General features: G+C 45.7%; 1 protein-coding gene and 1 long non-coding RNA gene across 4 annotated transcripts in view; one reads left to right on the top strand and one right to left on the bottom strand.

Annotated features, from left to right (window-relative positions):
- LOC309807105 overlaps positions 1-13,734 on the top strand; it is a 49,635-nt gene extending 35,901 nt beyond the window's left edge. Inside the window, exon 3 of one of the 3 annotated variants that reach the window (XR_014294502.1) lies at positions 13,130-13,734. This is a non-coding gene — a long non-coding RNA (uncharacterized lncRNA). Of the gene's footprint in view, positions 1-2,992; positions 3,081-7,551; positions 7,638-13,129 lie in introns of those variants that run through there. The other 2 variants (XR_014294503.1, XR_014294504.1) reach the window with 2 other exon arrangements.
- An 18-nt stretch (positions 13,735-13,752) lies between these two features.
- LOC309808806 (speedy protein E4-like) lies at positions 13,753-19,367 on the bottom strand (the record flags this gene model as incomplete). Its single annotated transcript, XM_082629381.1, has 6 exons — positions 13,753-15,238; positions 15,399-15,567; positions 17,085-17,170; positions 17,655-17,713; positions 18,519-18,740; positions 19,259-19,367. 6 exons carry the CDS (start codon positions 19,365-19,367, stop codon positions 14,978-14,980), a joined length of 906 nt encoding a protein of 301 aa, XP_082485507.1. The 3' UTR covers positions 13,753-14,977.
- Positions 19,368-20,162: the final 795 nt, after the last annotated feature.

Below are 20,162 nucleotides of genomic sequence, written 5' to 3'. Positions count from 1 at the left end.
CACCATCTAGTGTTGTGTCTTTTATCTTTGACGTAAGCATCAAATGTCTTCAGTTTCTGCATGTGCTCTTAAGACGCAATTCCCTGCTTCCAGGAGCTTCTGTTCTCCTCGGGAAAGGCACTTCACAGACGTAATTACAGGAGAGGACGGGAATCCTGCCCGTCGATACGTAGGGAACTCCAGAGTGCTGACAAAGCAGAGCCTGCTTTTATTTATTTATTTATTTATTTATTCATTTTAATTTTTTATTTGTTTACTATTTAACTTATTCAGTTTCAGCTGCGTTGGGTCTCTGTTGCTGCGCGCGGGCTTTGTTCTCTAGTTGCGGCGAGCGGGGGCTACTCTTCGTGGCAGTGCGCGGGCTTCTCATTGCGGTGGCTTCTCTTATTGCGGAGCATGGCTTCTAGGCATGTGGGCTTCAGTAGTTGCGGGTCCCGGGCTCAGTAGTTGTGGTGCGCAGGCTCTAGAGTGCAGGCTCAGTAGTTGTGGTGCACGAGCTTAGTTGCTCCGCAGCACGTGGGATCTTCCCGGACCAGGGTTCCAACCCGTGTGCCCACTATTGGCAGGTGGATTCTTAACCAGTGTGCCACCAGGGAAGTCCGAGAGCCTGGTTTGAAATGCATTGTCAGAGCACGTGGCTCAGTGACTCGGGGAAGGGGGACGGCCCTGAAGTGACCAGGACTTGGGTAGCTGCAGAGGTTGGCGAGGCTCTCAGAGCAGTGTGAGGTGGACTGGATGAGGCTCCTGAGGCGCTGGTAAGGACCTCCTTCCTTAGGATGTGGGCCTCCCGTCAGGAAGAGCGGGACGTGAAGGCAGGCAGACCCTGAGTTTGACTAAAGAGCCTCCCCTCTGTGCTGGTTTTGGTTTCTTCCTGTGGAGAAACTGAAACCTTGTAATTGGGACAGTGAGTCGTCTGATCAAAAGATGTCATGTGTAGAGACTGTGGACGGCATGAAACGCGGGGTGGGGTGCGGTGGGTCAAGTCAGGGGGACTCTGGGCTCCAGCGCGATGCCCGACAGGAAGGGGCGAGGCCGCGGCGTGTTCCCGCTCATCCTAGGCCCCGGTAAGCAGTATGGACGTTCCCTTGGGGTTTTTCTGAATCGTGAATGAGGTTGAGAGTATTTTCACGTGCTTAGAAGCCGTTTCTTCTTTTTAATTGGTAGACAGTCTTTAGAGCAGTTTTAGGGCTATAGGAGAACCAGAATCGAGCAGACCGCACTTTCCTATACCCGTCCCTCTGGGTTCCCTCCCTTGGTAACATCTCTGGCCTGTGTGGCGCGTCATCTCAGTGATGGCTCGGCACTGACACCTAATTCTCCCCTGGAGTCTGTAGTTTATATCAAGGCTCACTCTCTGTGTCCTACTGTTCAGGTTTGGACAGGTGTGATGACCTGCAGCCACCACTGCAGTGCCACCCAGAACCATTTCACTGCCCGAAACATCCCTGGGGGCCACCTTCCCTACCAGTGCCCCCAAGCCCCCGACAGCTGCTGGTCTTGTTACTGTCTGTGTTTTTTTTTGCCCTTTTGAGAATGTCACGTAGTTGGAGTCCTTCATTCTGTGGTCTTTTCAGACTGGTGTCTTTCTGTTTTTATATGAAGGGCCTGTTCATGTCCACTGCCCGTCTTCCTGCCCCAATACTGTCTTGTTTTGTTTTGTTTTGTTCTGTTTTGTTTTCCTTGTCTTATTGGCTTTCAGAGTCGTCTTAAATGTTTCTAAATTTTTCCAGTTGGGGTCCTGTTAGTAAACATTGTTTTCCAAGGTTTATTGTCATTTTCCTGTATTTTCCAGCATTGCTATATAATTCATTACTTTTTTTTACTTTGAGAGGTTGAATACCATGCATTTCAAAAGCTTCTCAAAATCAGCACATTTGTGTGGATAAGATTCCTAGTTGAAGAGCACCCTCCTTGGTCAGTGCTGGGGTGCAGCTTCTTTGTGGGGGGAGGAATGCATCGGTCTCGTGGTTCCCTTTCTGTTGGGTCTCAGTTCCCCTTTCTGGTTCTGGGCACTGCATCAGCCACTCTCCTGGGATAGGCCAGGCAGGTGGGGTCCTCACTTCCTGGCTCCAGAAGTTGTGTGTGTGTGAGAACACCTTTGTTTTTCCCTGAGGAGCAAGAGGACTCTTTTGGTTGGGGAGCGGCATCCTAGGACTGCGGCCCTTGGGCCCCCACTGTTCTGTGTCATTTGGGCCCCAGCCATGTGTGGGAGATCTCTGACACAGGGACGCAGCTGTTAAAGTCCTCTTGGGGTTGTGTCATTTACAATCCTCTGAGGAATACTCCTTTTCTTTAATGAAATTCCAGTGCTTAAGCTTTCTAGCCACTCATGAAAGGAATCTCAGAAAGGAAAGGAGACCGGTCCTCTCTGCCCCCAAGCAGAGGAGTGAGCCGACACTGTTAACCTAACAGTGAGAAAGTGGCTTGTGGGAAATGTGTAACCAGTTCTGAGTTCTGTGATTACAAGGCTGCCTGTGGAATCTTACTGTACCAAGGGGTCTTTTAAGACACATACATCATGGGTTGTTCCCTTGTGTTTTGAAACTAACCTAAAACCCCTAAATATTTGCAGTTCTGATTGCTTTCTTAATTTGTTATCCAGGTTTCCCGAAATCCATTTTCTTAAAGTTTAAAGTGCAAGAAGAGTGCAATTTTCTCATCTTCCTTTTACATAAAAGTGAATGTGGTCAAGCCGCTTAACCCATCACCAGATAGAAAATCATCTGGAACATTCACATTAATGCTCTTTTCAAGCAGGAACAGTGCGTATATTTTTATGCCCATTACCAGTGAAAACTATAATGTTTTCTTATTGTGCTGTTTTTTTCGCATCAGGCAAAATGACAAGCAATTAGAAAAGCCCCACAAATCACACATTTTGTGAAATTACAAATGCAAAACCGGAAAGTAGAATAAGGTGCGCGTGATTCTACTTAGGCATTAAAATTTGAGTAGTTCATGGTCTGATCCCTCACTCTCTTGCATTTGGTAGTAACTTTCAGTGTGTGAACGAGTGGGCCCCCAGTCTTCATCCGGGCAGCCACAGATGTGACCAGTGACACCTGAATGGAATATGCTCAGAGCTTCTGGAAGAGTTGCTGTCGATTTCTGAGCCAGGCTTCTCGAGGCTGAGCCGAGGCAGTTCTGCACAGACGCTTGTCTGCCTTGGGTGGCAACCAACTCTTTCCCCCGGCCCCCCTCATCCCCCCACCTCGTGTGTCCTGTCAGCAGCTGGGCACCCTCAGCCTTCCCAGGCCAGCAAAGCCTGGGTCCCGGACATCTCTGCATCTGGAGCTGGGGGTCAGGTGACCTGGCATCTCAGGGGACCTTGCTAACAGAACCCATCCTGCCTCTTCGATTGTTCCACATAAAGAACTTTGATTTGCAGTCAATGTCAGGAGTTTGTTGCCATCTGAAACGGCCTCTGAGCTTGGCATGGTCTTTTCCTTAACCTCCTCCACACCATTCCTTAGTTACACTGTGGCACGTGGGGTCTCAGTGTCCTGACCAGGGATTGAACCCAGGTACCCTGCATTGTAAGGCAGATTCTTTAACCCTGGACCACCAGGGAAGTCCCTACCCTTATGTTTTAACAGTTTTGGAGGTCTTCACAGAGATCTTGGATGGATTCACCTAACATCACCAGGTAAACTTCGTTTCAAAAGTAGTGCACCTCATTCCTCAAAACTTTTAAAGTAGAACTATTATAAGATCCAGAAATTCCACTTCTGTGTATTTTTTCGGAAGAAAACAAAAACACTAGTTCAGAAAGACACATGCACCCCTATGTTCATTGAGCATTATTTATAATAGCCAGTGTATAGCAGCAACCTAAGTGTCCATCCATAGATGAATGGATAAAGAAGATGTGTCATATATACATATATATTTATATGTATACGTATATATATATATACACATATATATGTATATATATATAACTGTACACACACACACAATGGACTATTAGCCAGAAAAAAAGAAAAGAAGAAGAAGAATGAGGGGCTTCCCTGTGGATGCAGTGGTTAAGAATCCGCCTGCCAGTGCAGGGAAAATAGGTTCAAGCCCTGGTCCGGGAAGATCCCACATGCCACGGAGCAGCTAAGCCCGTGTGCCACAACTATTGAGCCACGCTCTAGAGCCTGTGAGCCACAACTACTGAACCCATGTACCACAGCTACTGAAGCCCACTCACCTAGAGCCCATGCTCTGCAACAAGCTAAGCCACCGCAATTAGAAGCCCATGCACCGCAAGGAAGAGAAATCCCCGCTCGCCGCAACTAGAAAAGAGGCTGCATGCAGCAACAAAAACCCAATGCAGCCAAAAGTAAAATAAATAAATATTTAAAAATTAAAAAAAAATGAAATCTTGCCATTTTGTGGCAACGTGGATGGAGCTAGAGTGTATTATGCTAAGTGCAATATGTCAGACAGAGAAAGACAAATACCGTATGATCTCATTTGTATGTGGACTCTAAAAAACAAAACAAATGAACTAATGTCACTAAACAGAAACAGACTCATAGATACAGAGAACAAACAGGTGGTTGCCAGAAGAGGGTAGGTGGTTGAGTGAAATAGGTGAGGGAGATTAAGAGGAACAGATAAGCAGTTAGAAAATAAATGAGTCATGGGAATGAACTATACAGCATGGGCAATACAGTCAATAGCATTATAACTTTGTACGGTGACGGCTGGTAACTAGACCATAACTAGAGTTAATCTTGGTGATCATTTTCTAATGTACAGAAATATTGATATTATGCACCTGGAACTAACATAGTGTTGTAGGTCAGTTACACTTGAATTAAACTTTTTTAATTCAAACGAAAACAATAGTGTGCCTCGTTAACTAGAGATGCTTAGTCATACAGCAGTTCTCTAGAACGTATTCATCCTGTGTAACTGTAACTTTATACCCGTTGAACAACTCCCCATTCTCTCCTCCCCCACCCCTGACAATTTTTGGGTGACTCTTTTAGATACCTCACCTCATATAAGTGGAAACACACAGTTTTGTCCTTCTGTGACTGACTTATTTCACCTATCATAATGTGTTCTGTTTATATCCCCGTTGTCACAACTGGTAGGATTTCCTTCTAATAGGAAAGTCTGAATAATATCCTATGTATATCCCCATTTTCTTTATCCATTTCTCTGTGGATGAAAATTTGCATTTTTTTCCTACCTTGGCTCTGGTGAATAATGCTGTAATGACTATAGAGGTGCATGTATCTCTTCTAGATATTGATTTCCTTTTCTTTGAATATACAGGCTATATTATATTGTATTATATTCTATTACATTATATTCTATTACAGTTATTGTGCCTCCCGGATCTTGTGTTTTTCACAAATGGAAGGTTTGCGGCAACTCTTTGTTGAGCAAGTCTGTTGGCACTGTATTTCCAACAGTAGTTGCTCACTTCTTGTCCTTGGGTCATATTTTAGTAATTCTCACACTATTTCAAACCCTCCATCAGCAAAAAGGTTACTACTCGCCGAAGGCTCAGATGATGGTTAGCATTTTTTAGCAGTAAAGTATTTTTAATTTTCTTTTTGTTTCGGCTGTGCTGCACACCACATCACGTGGGATCTCAGTTCCCCGACCAGGGATCAAACCTGCGCCCCCTGTAGGAAGGCGGATTCTTAACCACTGGACCACCAGGGAAGTCCCTAAAGTATTTTGTTTTAACATCTTTATTGGAGTATAATTGCTTTACAGCGTTGTGTTACTTTCTGCTGTATAACAAAGTGAATCAGTTGTATGTATACCTGTATCCCCATATCCCCTCCATCTTGCGTCTCCCTCCCACCCTCCCTTTCCCACCCCTCTAGGTGGACACAGAGCACTGAGCTGATCTCCCTGTGCTATGCGGCTGCTTCCCACTAGCTATCGGTTTTACATTTGGTAGTGTACATGTGTCCATGCCACTGTCTCGCTTCGTCCCAGCTTACCCTTCCCCCTCCCCGTGTCCTCAAGTGAATTCTCTATGTCTGCGTCTTTATTCCTGTCCTGCCACTAGGTTCATCAGAACCACTTTTTTTTTCCTTTGGTTTCCATCTCGCTTCGTCCCAGCTTACCCTTCCCCCTCCCCGTGTCCTCAAGTGCATTCTCTACGTCTGCATCTTTATTCCTGTCCTGCCACTAGGTTCATCAGAACCACTTTTTTTCCTTTGGATTCCATAAATATGTGTTAGCATACGGTATTTGTTTATCTCTTTCTGAGTTACTTCAGTCTGTTTCACAGACTCTAGGTCCATCCACCTCACTACAAATCGTTCAATTTCGTTTGTTTTTATGGCTCAGTCAAATTCCATGGTATATATGTGCCCCATCTTCTTTATCCATTCATCTGTCAGTGGACGCTTAAGTTGCTTCCATGTCCTGGCTATTGTAAATAGTGCTGCAGCGAACATTGTGGTACGTGTCTCTTTTTGAATTATGGACTTCTCAGCGTATATGCCCAGGAGTGGCATTGCTGGATCATATGGTAGTTCTATTGTTAGTTGGGTTTTTTTTGTATAAATTTATGTATTTTTATCTATTCATTATTTTTGGCTGTGTTGGGTCTTTGTTGCTGTACGCGGGCTTTCTCTAATTGCAGCGAGCAGGTGCTTCAGTGTTGTGGTGCGCGGGCTTCTCATTGCGGTGGCTTCTCTTGTTGTGGAGCGCGGGCTCTAGGCATGCGGGCTTCAGTAGTTGTGGCATGCGGGCTCAGTGGGTGTGTCTCGCGGGCTCTAGAGTGCAGACTCAGTAGTTGTGGCACACGGGCTTAGTTGCCCTGCGGCATGTGGGATCTTCCTGGACCAGGGCTCGAACCCATGTCCCATGCATTGGGAGGAGGATTGTTAAACACTGCACCACCAGGGAAGCCCTATTTTCAGTTTTCTAAGGAACCTCCATACTGTTCTCTGTAGTGGCTGTATCAATGTACATTCCCACCAACAGTGCAGGGGGAGGGTTCCCTTTTCTCCACACCCTCTCCAGCATTTACTGTTTGTAGATTTTTTGGTGATGGCCATGCTGAGTGGTGTGAGCTGATACCTCACCGTAGTTGTGATTTGCCTTTCTCTAATGGTTAGTGTCGTTGAGCATCCTTTCATGTGTTTGTTGGCAATCTTATATCTTCTTTGGAGAAATGTCCATTTAGGTCTTGTGTCCACTTTTGGATTGAGTTGTTTGTTTTTTTGATATTGAGCTGCGTGAGCCGCTTGTATGTTTTGGAGATTAATCCTTTGTCAGTTGCTTCATTTACAACTATTTTCTCCCACTCTGAGAGTTGTTTTTTTGTCTTGTTTATGGTTTCCTTTGCTGTGCAAAAGCTTTTAAGTTTCATTAGGTCCCACGTGTTTATTTTTGTCTTTATTTCCATTCCTCTAGGAGGTGGGTCCAAAAGGATCTTGCTGTGATTTATGTCATAGAGTGTTCTGCCTGTGTTTTCCTCTATGAGTTAGACAGTGTCTGGCCTTACCTTTAGGTCTTCAATCCATTTTGAGTTTATTTTTGTGTTATGGTGTTAGGTAGTGTTCTCATTTCATTCTTTTACAGGTAGCTGTCCAGTTTTCCCAGCGCCACTTATTGAAGAGGCTGTCTTTTCTCCATTGTATATTCTTGCCTCCTTCATCAAAGCTAAGGTGAGCATATGTGCGTGGGCTTATCTCTGGGCTTTCTATCCTGTTCCATTGATCTATATTTCTCTTCCCCAAAGTGTATTTCAATAAAGGTATGTACATTGTTTGTTTAGACACAAGGCTGTCGCACACTTAACAGACTACAGTATAGTGTAAACAGAAGCTTTTCATGCACGGGTACACCAGAAATTTCATGTGACTCGCTTTATGGCGGTATTGGCTTCATTGCAGTGTTCTGGAACTGAAGCTGCAGTGTCTCTGAGCTGGGCCTGTATACCCAGAAGTGGGATTGCTGGATCATATGGAAATTTTATTTAAAAGATTTTGAGAAAACTCCATACTGTTTTCCACAGTGCCTGCACAATGTTACATTCCTGCGTACAATATGCAAGGGTTACGATTTCTCTACCACCTTGACAACTCTCATCTTTAAAAAAAAATAAAAAATTGTAGGCATTCTAACAGATGTGAGGTAGTATCTCATGATGATTTTGATTTGCATTTCCCAGATGATTAGTGACGTTGAGCACCTTTTCATGTACCTGGTGCTGTGTTACATCTTTCTAACGCACATACACACACACAGAGGGATAGAAGGAATCTTTTGGAAGTGATGAGTATATTACCGTGATGGTGGTGATGGTATCACAGGTGTGTGCATATGTCCAAACTTATCAAGTTATATACATTAAACATGGGCTAGATTTTGTATATCAGTTCTACGTAAATAAAGCTGTAAAAGCCCAGCAACAAGTGGTGTATTTCATGAGCCAGTGAAGCCCAGGTACATCTTGTCTCCTCTCCCAGGGGTGAACCCAAGCAGCCTTTGAACTTGGCTCACTTTCTGTTTCTTTAGTTTCCCCTTCTATTACTTTTGTGTTTCTCCTTTGTTTTCAGATTCCAGCGAAGTGGTTCCCCATTGGTGGCAGCAGTGGTTCTGAGTTTGGCTCTGTCGTTTGAAGACTTGATGGTCTCTAAAGGGATGAAGTTTCTACAGAACTGATCTCAGTTAGGTGAGAGGTAACAGAGGATCTAGTTTGTTAGTCTTTTCTTAGTCTTTTCTGTTTGTCTATTTGTCTACTTTGACAAGCTCAAATCAATGAAGAATCTCTTGCCCAATGGGATGAGAACGGCTCTTTAATATCTAGACTGGTGAGTGTTTATTCCTGACCCAAGTCTAAGACTTAAAACTGCAGGTAAAAGTTCCATTTCTCTGTATGTCTGTGTGTCTGTAATTCAAAAAGGTCTTTACCTCTGACAGTGCGAGTATGTAATGTTTTCCTACTTCTGGATCTATTAAAGTAGATTGTAGAGTCTGTTAAATTAAAGGGTTTCTGTCCTGATTGGCTTACAAAGATACAAATGTGCTTATAAAAATTATATATCCCTAAAATTCTCAGAGAGAAAGGAATTAGAACTTCTAATACTTTAAATGTGCTAGAAAAATATTCTTATTGAAATCAAGTCAGGGAATTCCCCAGCGGTCCAGTGGTTAGGACTCGGTGCTTTCACTGCCAGGGTCCAGGTTCAGTCCCTGGTCAGGAACCTAAGATCCAGCAAGCCCCTCGGTGCAGCCAAAAAAAAAAAAAAAATCAACTCAGAAATTTAAAGACTTCAAGTTTACATAATTTAGGTAAATCTTTGACACATGAAGCTAGTTTAATATTTTTGGTTTAATAAAAAGTTATTCGTATCTTATTTATCAGTATTAGGCATACATTTAAAACAATTCTACTTGGGTGTGTTCTTCCTAAATTTATATAGGTGTGCCCATCAACTAAGCTCATATTACTTCTACTTAATGTTTAAGGTTATGAAAAATGTAAGTTTGTGTTTAACCACATTTAGTTTTTATTCTGACAGACTTTCTTTCAACAGTAACTATGTTTTCTACTGTGTTAGCTTGTCGATAAATTCCCAGATCTTCAGTTTACGTAAACCCTTGAACTGATACTAAATTGTGTTACTTACTGGATAATCATTGGATACCGAGGTCATTTGTAAGCAAGACAGAAACCTGAGACATTGATTACTAAGCATAATCTCAAGTTATATGCTCTTGCTGCATATGTTTACTTGTTACCTAGAGGCTCTGTCTGTGGGTGTGTTAATGAATGTGTTTGTCTCTGCCACTTGAATAAGTTGTGTAAGGGATGTTTGCGGCTGTGTAAAGTTGTGTTATGTGTGTTCATGAGCTCTGCTAGCCTGAAATGCTGATGTGTGATGGGCAGTTGTCAATCATTCACTCCTAGTTTTCTTTGTGAAATGGAAGTAACTTTGGTTCAAAGTTAGTATTAATATACTATGAATGAGACTTGACCCATAGTGATGTTATCGGCTGGAACAGAACTCAGGTTCAGCTGCTCATCGCTCAGAAGTCAGTGTTCCAGAGACAAGGGTTGGTGGAAGAAGAAAGATGCTTTATTCAGGAAGCTGGCAACCTGGGAAGATGGTGGGCTAGTGTCCCCAGTACCATCTCCCAGTTGCCAATGAGAGGGAAAAGGGGTTGATAGGGAAAAGACGGGAAGTCTCTGGGCTGTGCCGGTGGGGGCTCCGTGCAGAGTAGCACAGTCAGCTCTGACCATCCTCTTGAAATTGGTCATGCAGCGGTGTGGTCAGTGTCTGTTGATTGTTTCAGGCACAGTTAATCTTCAATTCCAGTGTTGGTTTGTTCCCATTTCCTTGAGGCCAGTTCCTGGAATTGTGTAAGCCATTGGTTCAGGTCTGCTCAAGATGGAGCAGCTTGTGTCATAGCTCCAGTCTGGTCATCATACAGTTAGCTTTCTCCTCTTGTAGTGGTTTTAGTATCTGCAAAACAAGTTAGGAGTGTGTGTCTGACACTGTTACTTATGTCCTTCGGGAGGAACTAAAGATTCTGTGACTGCTGTTGTCCTAATCAGTAACTGCTTGAACCTGTTCTTTGGTGACTCAGGGGAGGCCTGGGAGACTGCAGCTATTTTACAGACAAGAGGCAGGGGACATGGAAGGGCCCTGCATGGTCCTGCTTGGTTCCAGCAACCGAGAGGTACAACTTTGTATGCAAGATAATGCGATGTAGTTTTGTTTATTAACAGGAACAAAAATCGTTTGGTCCTAAAGTAAAATGACTGATTGTTCCAGCACCAGAAAGAGGATAGTGAAGGACACAACCTGAATGAGTATAGAAAGTTGTAGGAGACGGGTCGAAAGGGAATTTTATTTGTCTGAGCCGAAGGCAGCTCAGTTTTGATGTTTATTCCAGAGATTTTCAAAAAAGAGCTTATGGTTCTCTTAGTAGCAAATATTATATTGATGCAAAGCTGGAGTTTGGTTTTCTCTCTGTACAAATGATAAATTTTTTTCATGGAGTATTGGTCTCTTTAATAAGTGGTTGGAAAAGTTGTTCTCTAAATCTGCCTAAACAGCAGAGATTCTGTATCTCACTGGAAGAGGTTTCTGCACCTAGTTCTGAATCCATCCGGCCTTATTATTTTTTTGAAAATAAATGCACAGGGACTTCCCTGGTGGCTCCTTGGTGAAGAATCCGCCCGCCAGTGCAGGGCACACTGGTTCAAGCCCTGGTCCGGGAAGATCCCACGTGCTTTTAGAAACTAGAGCACGGAAAGACTAAGGTCACGTGAAATTTGAAACGCTAAATATTGTCATAGTGTTAAGCAGTTTGAAGATTGTTGGAAGAAATTATTTGTCATTCATTCAAGCAATAAACATTTGATGAATACTTGCAAAACATAAAAAACCTCTAGAGCCCGTGAGCCACAACTACTGGAATCGACGTGCCTAGATCCCATGCTCCGGAACAAGAGAAGCCACCGCATGGAGACGCCGACGCACCGCAATGAAGAGTCGCCCCCTCTCCACTGCAACTAGAGAAAGCCCACGTGCAACAAGGAAGACCCAACGCAGACAAAAATAAATAAATATATAAATAAATGTATTGGGGGAAAAAAAGAAAGAAAATAAATGCACAACAAAATGTCTGCATTTCTGAGAAAGTTAAGCTTCCTTAAAACTGTGTTCCTTTTGGTCTGGTTTTTTTTTTTTTTTAAAGTCTACTGTCAGGAACTCCCTGGCACTTCAGCGGTTAGGATTCTGCGCTTCCACTGCTAGAGGCCTGTTTTCGATCCCTGATCAGGGAACTAAGATCCTGCAAGCTGCGTGGCAAGGCCGAAAAAACAGCCAAGACAAAATAATCGTCTCTTGGCTGTTAAACAAAGTCAAGGATCTTTAGTTCCTCCGCAAGGGCTATTGGGTAATATTCTGAGCCACGTCCTTGGAGCTGTTTGGCAGAGACTGAAACCCCCAGCAGGTGGAAGAAGTTAACTGCATGTTGCCCACAAGCACGTAGACCCCAGACCAGTTGGAACCAGAAGGCTGATGATGTTGAGTCCCCGTTACCTCACCACTGACCATTCAGAAGAATGACCGTGAGCTGATCACGCACCCTGTAACCCTCTCTTCAACATGTAGCCCCTTTCTCTTTTCCCTGTATAGTCCTCAAGCAAAACTTCAGGAGGGGAGAGTTGGTTCTTCGGGACACGAGTCCACCTCTCTTCTGGACTGCCGGCTTCCTCAATAAAGCTATCTTTCCTTTTACCCAAGAGTTGTCTCTCAGTATTGGAGTCCTGAATGATGCAAGACCTGCCTCATCTTCTGTAGTTTTCTCTACATGAAAAATAATTGAGGACTATTTTTCAGAGTTAAGAAATGTGGTTGGATAATCACAACGCCATTAAGTAACACCTCGTTGGACAGCAAAGAGGCGAAGCCGACTGGTAATGACCACACACATCCTGACTCTGAGAAGACTTTCATCTTTATTGTAGTTCCCCAAAAGCTGCATCGCACGGTACTCTTGAACAATCTAAAATAACATACAAACATGCTGAGGCAAGTTAAAAAAATTAGGACTGAATTCCCACAATTCAATAATGAGAACTAAAAAAATACAAATTTATGCTTACAAGAATTGGGAGGAAATACCCACTATGCTATAAGTAGAATGGAAATATGATGTAATAGATAAAATCAACAATCTCTCTTGAAAATGTGAGTAAAATTGTATATATGTGTAAATATACAACAGCTACAGTTCTCATCACAAAAGTTTGTAGTAATAAGATGTTTCAAAATGAAGACTATTTCAAAACTATTTAAAATAAATATATAAATATAAAATATAAAAATACAATAATTTTATAGGTGACATTTTCAAAATAAGCCAGTGAAACTTAAGTCATGAGTCATGACCCTGTGGCTGTAATTATATATATATATATTTTTTCCTAATTATATATTTTAATGTTATTCCCTCCTATTCTGAGCCGCTACACTCCACCTTCAAATGCTTCTAGACTGGGGCAAACAAGTGTATAAAAAATGGGACCTCCAATGTTCGTCTCAGGGGAGATGGAAATGAAATGATCTGAAAATTGAGGTGGTGCCTTCCAAAAGGGTGGAATCTGAATAAACCCTGTTTTCTTATTGTCCTGCCACAGACTCCTAGAAGCACACCCCGCTCCTAGGAGTATAACACGAAAACTGGCCTCCGCTCATTCTAGAAGATGCTGGCTTCTTCTCGATGATCTGCACAAGAGGCTTCTCCCTTCCTTCTTCACGGCTGTCGTCAGTGTCTGGATTGACCTCTTGTTGAACATCCTCATCTCTCCTGGGCTCTGTGATCTGGAAGTAAGAGAAGGAGCAAGGATGTCAGATTTCAAAGTGGCAACTGTCCAGATATAAAGGTTTTCACATTCTTAGTCAATTCTAACCAGAATTGAGACTCATTTATGATTGGAGTTTTATCTCAAATTCTCCATTCTGAACCCCAGTCCTGAACCATTCATTGTTTTCAAGTGCGATTCTTGGACTTTGGTGACCCTGACTCCAAAAACTACTGAATGCACCCAAGGTCAGGCCCAGTAATCTGCTTTATAGCCCAGACTCCAGGTGATTCTGCTCAGGGAGCTGGCATTTGGAGAAGGCTGCTTTAGTCTTAACTCACCTTGGTCCTTTGGCACCACTTAAATTCTGAACTTGGAAGCACACTACAGACATCACTGACAAGTCAACATCGTGGACCAGGAGACCTGAGGCCGGATCCCTAACCCCAACCCTGCATCCTAATGTCTATGTTATTATTAAGTTTTCATTTATTTACTTATTTTCTTTCTTTTATTTTTGGCTGCATTGGGTCTCTGTTGCTGTGTGTGGGCTTTCTCTAGTTGTGGTGAGCGAGGACTACTCTCCGTTGCTTCTCCTGACGGCGTCTCTTGTTGCGGAGCACGGGCTCTAGGCGCACAGGCTGAGTAGTTGCGGCTTGCGGGCTCTAGAACGCAGGCTCAGTAGTTGTGGCTCGTGGGCTCTAGAGCGCAGGCGCAGTAGTTGTGGCGCACGGGCTTAGTTGCTCCGCGGCATGTGGGGTCTTCCCGGACCAGCGCTCAAACCTGTGTGCCCTGCATTGGCAGGCGGTTTCTTAACCACTGTGCCAACAGGGAAGTCCCTGGGTCCTAATGTTTAAATAATACTCAGCCCTAAACTTGGTTAGTGTTATGTGCTGAATGTTTGTGTCCCCCAAAATTCTTATGTTGAAATCTTAAAATCTTAACCCCTAAGGTGCTGGTATTAGGAGGTGGGGTCTTTGGGAGGTTATTAGGTCATGGGGTAGAGCCCTCATGAATGAGATTATTGCCCTTGTAAAAGAGACCGTGCTGTGTTGTTTCTAAGCAACGCGGTCTGTAGTAGGGCAGGTTGAATGGACGAAGACAGCTAGTTTGCAAGATTTAAACCAAATGTTTGCTCAATCCTCTGCCCACATCTAGAACTCTAATGTGTCAATTGTAATAAGCCACGCTGAAGATGGCATTCCTTAACCTTCAGTCGTTGTGATAAACCCCCTTGACCATAAACGTGAGGGGGAAAAGGTGAATTGTACTAGAGGAATCATTGGTCCAGAAGTGGTGAGTCAGGGGGAATAAAGAGTCACAGGTGATCTGGCCATAGGCAATTTGAAAGTAAATTTGGATGAATATAAAGCTAGTCATAATTCATCTTTTCTTATTGAACGTGTGGGCTGTTCTATCTAATATCCTGTTTGTAGACATTTACTTTGTTGTAGATAAATGCTAGAACCCATAACCCTGAGGGATGTAAGGCCAAAAATGAATGAAAAAGAGAAACTGGAAACGCAGTATATGGAAAAGAATCACCATCTCGTCAAAGCTGTTATTTGGACCCAATTGCTTTGGGTGAAATAACTTCAGTGAGACCCATGCGTCTGGGACAAACTGGTTTCCCCGAGGTCTGGTGCCCACGGGCCTCGCGGTGCTGGTGTCTGTGTGTGGCTGTCAGTCCGTGGCTGGCGCAGAGTCGGCACGTGGCTGTGTGCCTGGCTGGCCCCCTTCACAGTGTGAGAGGTGATGTGGGTCCAGCAGTGGGATTCCTCCGATTTCCTCAGTAGACAACACGTCATTCCACCCGCACCTTTGCGCACGCAGACCTACCTTTGCGCAGGCCGATGACCTCAGGCCTGCGTGGTCCTGGGGCCTCTGGGGCAAGAGGGCGCGATCTCTTCCCCACACCCAGAGCTCTGGATCAAAAGCCTGGATCTGGAAAGACAAACAGCCCCTGGCAATGAGGATGCCGCTGCCTCCCGTTGCCCCGCCTCCGGTTCTTTCTCGTCTGTCCCCAAGTCCCAAACCGAGTCCCCCATGATCCCCACCTCCTCTCCGTCCCTCCCCCTCCCCGAGACCGCCACAGCCCACCCACCTGCTCGCACTCTTCCCGAGTGACCCATGTCTTCCAGCCCATGGAACGGATGAACTGGGAACGCAGTTTGTGGAACAAGGCATGCTGCGAGCTGTTCTTTCCATAGAGGAACGAAACGATGGCCTGCTTGGGGGCCTGGTTGTTCTCTTCCATGTCGCTGGCCACATAGCTGGGGAAAGACATCAGGTCGCTGTCATCAGGACAGGAAGGGCCTCCACTTGAGATCAGCTTCCCAGAAAAGAGGCAGGCTGAGCATCCTCACACGACCCACCCAGCCCTGCCCAGCGTCACCGGGAGCCGCCCAGTCATCAAGGAGCCACTGCCAGGCAGGACCTTTGGAAGGGTGCCTCTCACACCTTGATGATGAGGACACGATCCAAAGCCCCCGTTCCCTTCAACTTGTTTTATGTGCACACACCTCTCTTCCTATGTTGTAGGTACATGTACAGTTCCTGAGGGCAGGAGCTGATCTGATCTGTTTCTGCATTCATCCCTCTCCTAGCAAATGACACATTTAGGGCTTGGTTCATATTGATGCATGAATTCAACAGCCTTTTGTGAATCTCTGTTCCCACCACCTCATATTCCCCAGCATGTAGGGTGTACTTTATAAGGTTTGTTAGATGAATGAATGAATGAATGAATGAACATTTTATCTCATGGCCAAATGCAATACTGATTACCTAGAAGTCTCACAGTAACAAACATTTGCCCAATGAAAAGAATTGTGCTGAGTGTTTTGGGAATGCATTGACATTTTGACGAGACCTGCCTTCCACATGGTGTCTAGTCTAGTGGGACCGGGGAAGGGGAAGGGGGGAGATAAGAAATGACTGTAATGCAAAGCATCACATTATAATACAATTTGAACTAAAGTGCCTCTGGGATGCAGAAGTTAGGGAGATCGGGCATCGTGAAGGTTTTGGTGTTTGAACCCACTTTAAGGATAAGGTCGTTTTCTTCAGATAAATGTATGGCAAAGATACCTGGATAGAAAGCTCAATAGAAACTTAGAGGGCAGGGTATTTGGAAGGAGCAGTGAAACACAGGAATAAAGTATCAGGACGGTGTGCTGGAGATTGCAGAGAGAGTTAAATCCCAACGCAGAACTCTGGCCTTGATTTGGCATGTCATTAGCCAATGAAATTGTGTGAAGCGGTCAGACCTGTGTTTTGGAAGGATGTTCAGGCAAATAGAGCCAACTGGCTTGGGAGACTTGGAAGAAACATCAGTGGGGAGCATTTGACACCAAATCCGCGCTATGTGATACGGGCCCCGATTGTGGCATTTGTCGTGGGAATGCAGAAACGGAAGATAATCACACTTGGTGCTGATGTCGGAAGACCCGAGACCGGAGAATTCGAACCGGAAACGTCTCAAGTCTGTTACTCGGGGGCAGGATGGTGTCAGTTCTTTCTTCCTCTCCTCTTAGGAAAGTTTTGCGTTTTGCTTTGTTTCTTTCAGTGTTTTAATTGACATTAGGGTAGTTTGTTTTGACAATGAATGCTATAAAAAACAGAACATGGTTTGAAAAAGAAACCACGGTACCGTAATCCTGTCATTTTCACACCTAGAGTCAGTACAAAGGGGTTTAAAAAAATAGATGAAAGGTCAGAGCCCCACGTCTCTCCCTCTGCCCTCCCAGGGTGTTGAATATTGATGGCGGGGATGGAGCAAGGTACTCACAGAGCTATGAAGAAATGGATTCTCTGGAATTGCCAGGAGAGGAGCCCGGCCCGGCTGACATACGCTATCACCATCGACAGGAGATACTGATGGAAAGAGGGGAAAAAACGTAGGAGAGAGGTCACATCCTGGAAGAGGAGAAAGAGTGGGAGGGAGAAGGGAGCAGGGGACGAGGAATGGGTGGTGCCAGTTGGAGGAGAGACCCCCGTGTGGGGTGAGCCTGATTATTTGGGGAAGGGGAGAGGACAGAAGGTCAGAGTTGGCGGCGCTCCAAGGATGGGAGGCTTTGGGATTGAGGGCGTGGACTTAGGGCCGCGGGCACAGGACGGTGTTCGATGAACCGGAGCCAAGGCGAGTCCCCAGGAGCTGAGAGGAGAGGGGACTTAGGCAGCAACCACCAAAGGGGCACTCCTGGGGCTCAGATCCCAGAGGGGACCTCGAGGCCCCTGGAGGGAAGTGTTGACAAGGCATGAGGTTAGGAGGGGAGTGGAAACGTGGGTGTAGAAAGCACCCAGCGCGCCCACCTAGAACAGGCGCTGGAGCAGGAATCCATCTCAGTGGGTGACTTACCTTGTCAGATACTTCCAGGTTTTTGTCCCAGGCGAGGAATTTCCTAACGACGGGATCCTCTGTGAAAAAAGGGCAGATGTTGCCAGTGGGAACAGGGCTGTCGTGGGAGCATTCCAGAGCCAAGAGGGTGAACCGCGCCCCCCTGGGGAAATGCCAAGATGTGGCCCAGGGTGAAGCTGACGGAAAGAGGGGAGGGAAGACCATTCACTGTGGGAGGAAAGGGGGTGACTCCCCTTCTGGGGGGGCCGAGTGACAGGGAGTGATGCCCCTTCATCATGCATTCACGTACCTGCAGAGGGCATCAAGATACTCTCAGCCAATGTCTCAATTGACAGTCACGTCAGGGGGTGAAGATGGCTTGTCAGCCCCTCCTCCCCCCACCCCGAACATGCCAGTAAGATTCAAAAGGCCAGTAAGAGCTAGAGTCTCGGGTACAGTTGAAACCAAGCGAACCTAATCCTGTATCATTTCTAAATCTAACCTAGTCTTGTATCATTTCTAAGTCTAACCTCATCCTGTATCTTTTATGTGTCCCCCGTATCCTGTATCCGTAGACAGTCCGCCAGGGACAGAGAGCGCACCAAGTAGCAGGGAATTCTTTTCCACTGGGAAAGTGTAGTCATGGGAAGTTTTGGTTTGTTTGTTTTTCAAGTATAGGATTGGAGGTTGCTGGGCAGGGCGGTGGGTCCTTACCAAGCATCCACTTGAAGACCTTGTGGTGCTCAGGCAGCACTGAAGACACCCGCTGTCGCTTCAGCTTCATCTTGAGCCCACTGAACGACTCCATGACCCAGGTGTCGGCCTCGTGGTGCTCAGGCAGCACTGAAGACACCCGCTGTCGCTTCAGCTTCATCTTGAACCCACTCAGCGACTCCACGACCCAGGTGTCGGCCTCGTGGTGCTCAGGCAGCACTGAAGACACCCGCTGTCGCTTCAGCTTCATCTTGAACCCACTCAGCAACTCCACGACCCAGGTGTCCTGGGCCTCAGCGGCCGTGTTGCCCTCCACCTCCGCTCTGAACGCCACTGACCTCTTCCTCTTACAGCCGGGGCGCTGAGGCGCGGGGCTGCAACCAGCCCAGGGAGCTGACGAAGGAGAAGAGACTACAGTATGACGCTCTCGTCTTGGGAATTCAGCCACTGGTGACCACCCAACCCCACCCCGACTCCGCCTCCCCCCCGAAGCACCCCCGTGCTTTCCAGTCTCACAGACCGCTGACCTTGCCCCAAGTCATCTTTCCATCTTTCTCTGTCCACATCTACCTATCCCTCCCCTGACTCTTTTTGTCATTTGTCCAGCTTCCCGTCCTCGAAACTCTTTCTCATGGTAGATAATTTCTCCCACCAGGAATAAAAAAAAAGAACCCTCCCCTTGTTTCCTCTCTCCCCTTCTCTCATCCTTGGATCTCATCTCCTAACCCTGTTTCTTGCTCCCCAGGTGTTCCGTGTCCCCAGCTCCTGTGCTCTCCTCCCTCAATCCCTGGCTTTCTGAATGTCTCCTTTCTTTCATAGGCACCTTATGCAGGTGCTCCTTCCCGACCTCTGTACCCTTTCCTCCTTACTGGTCAAATCTCTGAAATTCCTTCTCATGCCAGCTCCCTCACCTGACGGTCCTGGGCTTTCTTCATAGACAGTCAACTCCAGGGGGTACCCTGAAGAGCTGGACTGGGAATTCAGCTCCTCAGCCTGGGAAGTCGGTTGACGATTGTCCATGATGTCTCCCAGACTCTTCCCTTCCTCGAAGCCTAGACTCTGCTTTGTCCCAACTCTTCTTCTGGACTTGGGCTAAACACAAGTGGTCGTCCCTTCTCCAAGCTGCGGGGCAACTGTCAGTGGAGAGAAGCTCTGGCGAGATTCTGTTGTCTACTACTGCTGCCGAGCACCAAGGAGTCTGGTCCATCCAATCGGGAAGGTCGGAAGCCTCTGATGTCATCATCGGAGTTTGAAGGAAACCAGTTTGAAGGAAAGCACAAGTAACTGTCAGACCTATGCGTGCACTTGTCCCAGAGATCAGGGGTAAATGGTATCTCCTGCCACTGACCCAACCTCTGCCCATCCTCCAAAACCCCCCTCAAGGTATCCGGACCCCTCTTTTTTTTTGTCATAAATGGCAAAATTTTATTCTTTTTTTTTTTCTTCATCTTTATTTTTAATTTTTTTTTGCTTTATAACAAATTTAATCAGTTATACATATACATATGTTCGCATATCCCCTCCCTTTTGCGTCTCCCTCCCACCCTCCCTATCCCACCCCTCCAGGCAGTCACAAAGCACCGAGCTGATCTCCCTGTGCTATGCGGCTGCTTCCCACTAGCTATCTACCTTACGTTTGGTAGTGTATATATGTCCATGCCGCTCTTTCACTTTGTCACAGCTTACCCTTCCCCCTCCCCATATCCTCAAGTCCATTCTCTAGTAGGTCTGTGTCTTTATTCCTGTCTTACCCCTATGTTCTTCATGACATTTTTTTTCCTTAAATTCCATATATATGTGTCAGCATACAGTATT

The sequence above is a fragment of the Mesoplodon mirus genome, assembly GCF_964341445.2.
Source record: "Mesoplodon mirus genome assembly, chromosome: 7".
NCBI lineage: Eukaryota > Metazoa > Chordata > Mammalia > Artiodactyla > Ziphiidae > Mesoplodon > Mesoplodon mirus.
Note: the sequence above shows the minus strand (reverse complement) of the source record. Positions and strands in the feature narration are given on the sequence as shown.